General features: G+C 31.0%; 1 protein-coding gene across 1 annotated transcript; it reads right to left on the bottom strand.

Moving 5' to 3' along the window:
* Positions 1–3,554: 3,554 nt before the first annotated feature.
* On the bottom strand, positions 3,555–9,282 carry LOC100785444 (CBL-interacting serine/threonine-protein kinase 8). Its single transcript, XM_003522695.5, has 14 exons — positions 8,600–9,282; positions 8,434–8,496; positions 7,964–8,035; positions 7,743–7,850; positions 7,588–7,662; positions 7,440–7,493; positions 7,192–7,317; positions 6,646–6,735; positions 5,433–5,555; positions 4,565–4,684; positions 4,191–4,307; positions 3,935–3,991; positions 3,777–3,851; positions 3,555–3,693 (listed from the first exon to the last, which is right to left on the bottom strand). Exons 1-14 carry the CDS (start codon positions 8,756–8,758, stop codon positions 3,592–3,594), a joined length of 1,341 nt encoding a protein of 446 aa, XP_003522743.1. The 5' UTR covers positions 8,759–9,282; the 3' UTR covers positions 3,555–3,591.
* Between the last annotated feature and the right edge of the window lie 771 nt (positions 9,283–10,053).

Genomic DNA, 10,053 nt, shown 5'->3' with positions numbered 1-10,053 from the left:
TTATATCATAACTATGCAAATTGAAAAAACTCATGGGTAACACAAATTTAAAATTTTACATTTTAGGTTTTTGATACAATATAACGAATTGCAATAACAATTTTTTAATTAATTATATGTCTAGAAACTATGGGAATTTCTAATGCTTATTTTTGAACAAAACTACTCTTAAATCCTACCATTGATGTAGTCAAAGAATACAAAGAGAAGTGTTTCTATTTTTTTCACATGTGTTTTACCTGCTTTTTCATTCTATTTTAGAATTAAATTATCTTAATAAATAATTTTTTTGATTTCTTAGGATGAATATAAATTCAACTCAACTAACTCAAGTTGTAAGCGAAATGACTAAGCCTTCAACTATTTCTTTATTAGATGTCATGTTCATGTCAAATTTTATATCAATCAACTGAGTTTGCAAGTTATACTTATATGTATTTGAACAACATTTGTCTATTTAAAAAAGATATTAATAAAAAAATTTATGAATAAACCTATTATGCTTTGGTGCTGGCAAAAATAAAAAATCATATTAGTTGAGACAGAAAATAAATGATGTTATGAATCGTACTCGAAATACATTAAAAAGATTTCACAAGTTGACAATAAACCTTTTTGTGATATTTAATTTTTGTGATTATATTTATCAATATTGTAATGATTAAGTGATTGGTGTAAAAATAAATATAAATAAAGCATTTTTAAATTAATGTATTTATAGGTTCAAGATACAAAAGATTGATTATCATATTTTTTATGCATTTCAATTTAGACTCAATGAAAAAAAGTTTAAGTTTATTATTTTTATACTATTTTCATGGATTTGAAGGTATGTCATAAAATTTCATAGTATCATTTCAACAAATTATGGTTAATATCAATAAAATAATACTTCTTATATTGCATTTATTTCATAATTTATTGTTGTCAATAATTCTCTTACACCTTATACGCACAATTGATTTTAATCACTTTTATTCAATAATATTTAACTATTTTTTTTGGAACGTATAATTTAATCAAATAATTAAATTTAATATAAAAAACTCTTAGTATCACACAGTTAACTTAACTAGTTACAAATAATGACATACTAATTTTTTATTTGATTCAAAAAAATAAAGATAATTTTTTTTACCTCTTTTGTATTTTCTCTTCGGTTTTAATTTAATTTTTTTCTTCCCTTCACTTTAAAAACAAATACGAGTAGTTAGTATTGTTGACTAATTAGAGAGAGAATAAAAAGGATACTAACTTATTGCAAAATTTGAAAATCCACTTTCTCCTAAAGTCTTTATTCACTACGTATGAATCTCCTTGAAAGTTGAAACGTATGCCTTATTAAATGACCATGTTCAACTTTAAGCTAGATTGTAGCTTACTTTTTTGTTTGTTCATTTTTTTAACGTTAATTTAGCTCAACGTGATATTTCATTAATTTATTTCTCTGTGTTTATGTAAATTTTTGAAGTTTCAGTTTTGTCATAGCATATATAAATTCTAGTGCCTACAATTACATTATATATAATTCTTTTTCTCTCTATAAAAAATATAAAAGATGTTGCATTTATTGAAAAGATCGACTGAGTTTTTTTTTTTTTTAAGAAGATCGAGTGAGTTACAATACGCGTTTACATACACAATTAGAAATCCTTTAAAAAAATTAATACTCCTATATAGAATAATTATAATATTTACTATTCCTCGTTAAGTCTTTATACTTCCGTATTCAAACACATAATCCACAATTAGTTAATTTGAATATAGTTTTCCATTAGGCATTTTTTTTACAAACTAGGAAACTATTAATGCTATAATAATATTAGTATTAATGATGAAAATAACGCACTAGGGCCGGCCTAGTAATGAAAAGATTGGGATAGATGCATTAAGTTCTATATTTCCTGCCATAAACAATAATAAAAAACATTAATGATAAAAATCAATACAAAGAAAAAGATTCTTGCTATTTACACCCATTTTCCCTAAGTACACCATATCCCTCCTTCAGTTGCCCACTTTTCAATTAAATATCACTTAAGAATTTTAAATGGTTGACGAGAGATAAATAAATAAATATGATAAATTCTTATCTTATACTAATATTTGTTAATCTTATTTTCATCTTAATCATATATTTATTATATAATACTACATTTTCATCATTATTATACAATACTTTGAATTTTCTTTCACGTGACTTTGGATTTCAAAATACGTTCATCACTAACTTCATATATTATACACCTTAATTACAAAGCAAAGTTCTTGACGGTAGTTTCTTTTCTTTAAGTGTATTCATTCATTTTCTAATTCAAGTCTACATCAACGATTCAGGCTGCAACTGCAACGACTCTTAAGTACTTTGGTTGATGTATGATAGTTTAAAATTAGGGTTTAAAAAATAATAAAGATAAGATAAAAATAATATTAACAAACATGAATATAAGACAAGTGTTTATTAACCTTTTTTATTTCTCATTAATCATTTTAATTCTTAAGTGATATTTTATTGAAAAATATATACCTATTTCAGAAGTATATCTCTAAAGTTATAAATCATAGTTCCAAAGATGTATTTCTGAAATAAGTATATATAATTTTGGAAACACATTTTTGAAAAACAAAAGGAGTGTACTTCTTTAAGAAAAAAAGTATAATGATTAATTAAGGAGGGGTATGGGGTGTACTAAGAGACATGGAGGTGTAAATAACCAGAGCCGAAGAAAAATATGTAAACTGAGAAAAGAAAATATTCGACTGACTTTGTTTCCGGAAATATGAAGTTGTTTGAATTTCTCGATTCAGTAATCAGTACAAATATCTTATCCCTGACAAGCATTTTATTCAACTTAGCAACTAAGATGATGCATTTAACATTGACTACGTTAAAATTCTTAAGAATAGGTTCGGCCAAAAGGAGTAACACAGTAATACAGCGATTTTGTTTCCAGAAATGTTGAGTTTTTCGAATACAGCTATATATCTATTCAGTATGAGTGTCTAGCTTATTCCTCATAAGTTTCTTATTCAATTTGCAACCATGTTGTCGTATTCAAGATTGGCTATTGAAAATATAAAAAAATTATAAAGGTAAAGAGAAAAAGAGATAAAGGAAAATAAATATTATTTTGGGATCAATATAGTTTTGATCACTAAACTTTTCGCAAATATTAGTCCCTAAACAAAAATTTTAGTGTTTTTTATTTTATACTTTTCTTCTGTCAGCATTTTTATTCAAAAGTTGGTTTGGACTTTGGAGTTACCAACCTCCTTGACACAATTCGAAAGAAAAAATCTCAGTGGAAAGTCGAGACGGGAGAAATCGATTTCCTGGTGTCTAGAAAATTACTAGTAAATTTTGGGACACAATCTTTCAAGTTTCAAGTGTGGTATTTGGAGAATTAAAAGTGGAAAAAACAGTATTGCTGTTAAAAAAAAAAGCCAGGGCAAACCGTATTTATACCTCGATATGGTGGGACATGCGTCTATATGTCAACCCCTCTTTAAATTAAAAGCATGTGTTCCATATTACTTTTTTTTTCTCTCTTTTCTTTTCAATCAAATCAGAAGGTATCACGAATGATGAAACTATCGTCTTTTGCTTTTGGTCTTGGAGATCCTTGATTTGCTTGCTTCATGGGGCGGTTTCCAGATTATATCCTCAAGATTGCTACAAAAGTTCTTGTAAAACTGCAACATTATGGAGTGTATCTTTTGTCATAAATTAAATGTAAGCAATCGCCAGGGCACAACTGATGATTTCAAAAACTTACCTTGAGGTATTCACCAGTATCTCCAGCTGCTTTCTGAATGTCCACCATATAAAATGTAGGAGCCACTTCAAAAATCTTGGAACAGAGAAACAAGAATTATTCATTTAGCCAAAATGTTAAGGGGCTGTTGACATTCAACTAGAGGGATAGAAACTTACTTCCAGGATAACAGAGAAATAGGATGTTTTATTTGCTGAAACACCCTCCACCCTCATCTGAAAATTCATATAAATATCACTTCAGGCGACGACCAACTTTGGTAGGTTTCATCTCATGTAAATAATGACATCAGATGCTAAAGATAGGAAAATTGTGTGAGAATGTAAATGGACAAAATTATGATGCAAAAGACTCCAGAGTAACGAAAGCAGAGTAATCAATCAACTATGCATTATCAACTAGGCGGCTACCAACCTTGTAGTTGCGAATATGCGTCTTAAATCCCATTGATTGTGCCACAACTTCCATACTTGATAAAACCACCTTTGCTGGTTTTTGAGAGATAAAACGGGTTTGGTACTTCACAGAGTCCTGCAAGGGTATTAGACAGACAAATCAGATATCATACCCCGAAATATGGAAAATATTTATGAGTTTCAGACCCTTAAATGACAAGATAGGAGTTGCAATGATATATTTTACATCACAGGACCCCTGTAACATGGAAAAGATTACATCTATAGTTCTGTAAAGTTCCTTCTGAATAGTACATGGGCTGTTAATGTTATTTGACCATTTAGAGATGTGATTACTAGGCCTCATGACAACACAATGAAACAATTAAATACCTGCCCACGATCAAAGATTGTTGCAAGATTTAAGCCTTGAGACAAAATTATCAAGTCAAATGCATTAAGCATTAGAGGACCCATGTCATCGTTGTCACATTGTTGATCAGCCCTCAGTTCCTTCAGCAACAAAATAATCAGTAAGTCAGCAAAACAAGATACCTACAGTTCAAATGCAATAGGAAAGAACAAGCCAGCCTCTTTAACTGAAGAGAAGGGGCACCAAATGTAAAAAATGACAGTGCGGGTACTATTTGCATTACATTCAGCATTCTTGACAGAAAATCCCACTTTTAATCCTTGATGCTTTCTTCAGTACGCTAGAAGTTCAATGATGCCATGCCAATAATGGAATGGTTTTCCGGGAATAAGATAATTCAGAACAACTTTTACTAATATTCTTATTGTTTATGGTTCTTAGATATGCCTCTTTATTAAACAGAATTGTGGAGAGGTAGACACAGTACTAATTAAATATGATTCTGATGTAGAACAGGAACAAAAAGTGCTTCTCCTGGCAAGTTACTCTCCTGAATCCTGATAAACAAACCTAGAGAGCTATTCCGACTAATGTTTCAAATACTCTCCAAAGAAAGGAAATATCAAGTTCATACAATCATAAAAAATGTCAAAAATGTAATATAACCAAAACTCTAATTAGATAATCCAATTCTAAGCTAGAAAGAATAATCCAAAAAAAGAATAAATTCCTTAAATGATGATAACAATTAATTCAAAAACAGTGTTGTCCAATGTCAGATTCATTCTAAAAATATGATATTGAATAGGTAGACTGGAAAATGAAGTTAGATTAGCTTAAATGGAAAAATAAATAAATAAAATAAAATAAATTACGGGCACAGCATACCTCAGCATCGTCAAAAGCAGCATTTACATCATCAAGGTTTACATCTTCATACTCAAGAAGACTGACAGGAACATAACTCCTCTGAAACCATTCGTCATTTCTTATATGCTCAATTGTTATACGCTGAAAATGTACATGCACAATAACAAACAACAAGGGAAAGAGACTTATCAGAAAGAATTCCAAGAATCAGGATTGAGAAGTAAGATTTAAATCCATCAGTAAAGTGGTATTAGTACATTACACAAACAAAATTACAAAAACAAGGTCCAATACAGATACAATGGAAGAAATCCCTGAACTTCAAATATGAATAGAGCATGTTCATCCATACATGCAGTGTCAGCACTAGAAATAATGATCATGAACTATAGGATGAAACGCAACTTTAATTCAAGTTTTGAAGGATGAAATAGAGAGGAAAAAAATGTGCCCCACACCAACTAGGTGCAATCACAATCATGAACAGTTTATAAATAACTAAAGTATTAAGGATCATTGTTGAGTTTAACCTTAAGTTTCATTAAGATTAGTCTTTCCACATTAATAGAAGTGCTATATTGTTTTATTCAATTTATCTATTAATCTTGATAGAGATTTAAAATCATTCATGAACTCTTCATAAAATTTTAAGCATTTAAGTTGGTATTTGCCACTCCTACTCTTTGTAATTAAATTAAATTTCAGCACAAAGTAAAGTGGGCTATGCATGTCCAACCTAAATGGCTCCTTCTATAGGGGATATGTTATGGGTACTAAACTGTCCAACCATTTCAGTATGAAATACAAACTTTTACAGTATGTCATCCCTTTGACATATTAAAATTAGTCTAAATAAAGAAGTTAGCGGTGTGTATCAACAACTGTCAGCAAAAGAAACTCAAAATATTTTGTTTTGATATCCAAATGGAGAAAAATAATAGATCATAACATGCCACAACTGAATATTAAGTGCTTTCAATACAAACATAATTTTTTCTACCAATTCCATTCACTTTTAAAGGGGTAAAATCATATAGTTCACACTCAAGCATGAGAACTATATAGCATCACACTCTTGGATTTTTTAGATGCCTTTGTATCACAACATAATAACGTATCATCAAAGACTCAACTCATTTTCTACTTCTGTGGCCATAGAAAGAATATTAATTTTAAATTGGCAGTGAAAGGCTGTGTTTCACAACTCTTGTTGTGCAATGCAAACACTTACAGTTTCAGGATTTGGGTCCAAAATTCTATGTATCAACAATTTTGCTCCCACTGGAAACCAAGGAGGGCATGAAAACTCTGCTCTCTCAATCTGAAAGAAAGAAAAAAATACACAGAAAAAACATCAGCATCAACAACAATCCGAATTCCATTTTGATGAAAACATTCTAGACTAGCAACCATTAGATAACGCTATATTTCTTGAGCCTTTGAATACAGAATTAAAGAGTGTTAATCAGAAGAACTCGTAGCTTATCAGAACCATAGCCAGCGCTTGTTAAGAGATGCAAGAGACTAATGGTGAAAAATCTCATTTCCAATTCTCACTCAGAATTCAGGGTCAATGTGCTGATTTGGATACTCTTTCACCACATGAAGCTAATAGATAAATTGACCCCATAATAGCAAATTGTTTACCACTTATTATCATGTTAAATGGCTCAAAAATAATAATTGATGTATTTCAATATATGCTAGATAAATATTTAGAATTGCATTACAATCTATTCTACAGTAAACTATATATTTGACATGTTTAAATTCATGCCTTACTATATAAGGTGGTTAGATCAAGCTCATCAAAAGGAAGATATCCAGCCAGTAGGACATAGAGGATAACCCCACAGGACCAAACATCTGCCACAGCACCGTTGTAACCCTTATGACTGAGTACCTAAGGCCACAAAATCAAATGCAGAATGCAGATTTTCCAGCATAAGAATAGTTAGTATTTACATTTGACATAAGCTGAATTACTGAAATTTTAACTAAACAGCAAGCCAGGCTAGTATTTACCTCAGGAGCCACATAGTTTGGAGTCCCACAAGTTGTCCGAAGGATACTCACCCCCTATGAGAATGTTCAAAAGTTTGAAGCAGTTTGGTATCATTATATCTAACATGAGTCGAAGTCATATATAAAAGCTATTTGGCAACAAGCTCACCTGCTCAGGAAATGCACTCAAACCAAAATCGGAAATCTTTATATTTCCCAGTGAATCGAGTAAAAGATTTTCAGGCTGCACAAGGCAAAAAAGAAAATTAGAAGAAATCACCATAAGGACAATAGACAACTTTTCAGATCTCACGCAATGCAAACCTTTAAATCTCTGTGATAAACTCCCTTACTGTGGCAATAATCTACACCGTCAATAAGCTGCTGGAAATATCTTCTAGAGTCAGTTTCACTAAGACGGCCATGGTGTATCTGCACAATCATATTATTCACCATCAAACATTTCCAATATCTTGAATGGTGATTAATAAATGCCAGAGTAAAATCTACAAAAAAAAAAAAAGGTTCCATCTTGAGCTACTCACAATTTTATCAAACAATTCACCACCCGTGATGAACTCCAATATGATATAAATCTTGGTACGGCTTGCAAGAACCTGAAGAAAACAACGTTTCACAACAGAAACAAGCGCTTGTGAGTGGCAACAGCTAACAAGAGAAACATTAATAATTACTTCTCACTTATCAGCAAATATTGAGTCGGCACGGCTCTTCTTTTAAAACCTTTTTTCATTTAATCAAGGAAGATTCTCAAATATCAAAATATGATTTCCAGAACAATCCCTCACTCCAAAAGTCCAAACAATCAAAATAAAAAAGAAATTCTATAATTCTGGTTTTGCTTGCACTTCCCAAAAACACTTCTAAACCCCTACTTAACATAACAGCATATTCCATACTACACTGAAAATCATGATTCGAAATTGGATGACAACTTAGAAAAGAAGCCAAACATGCCCTTAATTACAAAAAATAGAAAGCAATTATCTCATGCCTCGTGAAGGCGAACAACATAAGGATGCCTAACTAGCTTCATGATGGAAATCTCCCTCTTGATCTGCAAAATAGAAAAGTTAAATTAGAAACGCAGCAATCACGAAACTTGTTACAGTGAAAGCAAATTAAGCTTATTAGGAAAGTTAATTAAGAGTGCTTGCTACCTGGTCGGCCATCTTGTGCTTGATGATGGTGCTACGGTCGAGCACCTTCATGGCCACGCTCTCACCAGTTTCGGTGTTCTGAGCGAATTTCACCTTCGCAAAGGTTCCCTCCCCAATCGTCCTCCCAATCTCGTACTTCCCAACTTTCCTCACCACCATCGCTCTCTCTTTTTCTCTCACTAAGCCAATCTCAGTTTCTGCATTGCACACTCTTCCCCAACCCCAAAAGCATGACACGATTCAAACGCTATTCACAAGCTTTGCACTTTTCGGGTTTTAATTAATTAGTTTATTATTAAGTGCCTTCTTGGCAGGGAAATAAAAAAAACAACAACAAAATCATCATTCTTTGAAAATTAAACGAAAGAAAATAGAAACAAAAAGAGAAATCGTTTGGGAATCAAATTACCAAACCAAGGATTTTTCTCAGACGGAAATCGAGAGTGAGTGAGTGAGTGAGGGAAAGAAAGAAAAAGTATTTGAAATTATATTTTAATTTAATTTGTTTATTATTATTGTGGGGAGGGATGGGAGACGGAGAAAGCATGGTGGACTTGTGAGGAAGCGTTGAGATAGGAAAAGCAAGAGGAAGGTGTGTGGTGCGGATGAAGGAAAATGAATGAATAGACAAATGGTGGTTGATGAGGGAACAATTTCCGCTGCACGGATGTAGCTGATTGCCCCCACCTCGCCCAATTATTAAACCTAGTTTTTCAGCTTCTTTCTTGCAAGTGACGTCGCACGCACTCAAGTAGGAATTGCAACTAGGAGTGAGTTGTTTAACCAAGTCATTTTTTAAATCCAATTTGAGAAATAATATATATTTTTTAAGAATTCCATGGTTATATTAAAAATTTTATACAATCACCTAATTATATATAATTATAATTATGGGTATAAACTTTAAGATATTTACTATTCTCTTTGTTCCATTTTAAGATTATTTTAAGAGTATCTCTATTGGGTGATATTTAAACAATTAATTTTAAGTTCTATATCTCTTATTAATTGATTCACATCATGTCATACCATAATTAAGTAATGCATACACATTTTATTATAATTTTAAGCAACATATAAAATGATTCTCCTTAAATGATAATAAAATGTTTTTTTAATCATAAGCATTACTTATAGAAATAATTAGAAGTTTATTTTAAGTAACCCAATATGACACAAATCTCTTTTAATGGTAAAAAAATTATGAGTACAACTTAATTGACAACACACACTAAGTTTAAGGAAAAAGATCTAGACTAGATCCCGCATAATACATTATTAAGGAGGGAGAATGAGTATTAAGTGTGATCAAGCCCCAATTGATGATTAGTTTCATAGTTGATATAATTAAGATAATACTAAATAAAAAATAATTAAAAAAATAATAGTGTCTAAAAATAAACAACTCTTAAGTAACAAAATTAAAGATGTGATTAATCTTTAATGGCACACGA

The sequence above is a fragment of the Glycine max genome, chromosome 4 (genome assembly GCF_000004515.6).
Source record: "Glycine max cultivar Williams 82 chromosome 4, Glycine_max_v4.0, whole genome shotgun sequence".
Lineage (NCBI taxonomy): Eukaryota > Viridiplantae > Streptophyta > Magnoliopsida > Fabales > Fabaceae > Glycine > Glycine max.
The sequence above is the reverse complement of the archived record's forward strand: the minus strand, read 5'-3'. Positions and strand labels throughout refer to the sequence as shown.

Bases quoted from the DNA above. Each gene is read 5' to 3' on its own strand.
- LOC100785444 (XM_003522695.5), bottom strand. From the start codon at position 8,758: ATGGTGGTGAGGAAAGTTGGGAAGTACGAGATTGGGAGGACGATTGGG. The intron at 4,685-5,432 runs GTATGCTGTGCC...TTGTTGCTGAAG, and splicing joins CTGCTTTTGACGATGCTGAG to GAACTGAGGGCTGATCAACA. The intron at 3,852-3,934 runs GTAAGTTTCTAT...CTCTGTTCCAAG, and splicing joins ATTTCTCTGTTATCCTGGAA to ATTTTTGAAGTGGCTCCTAC.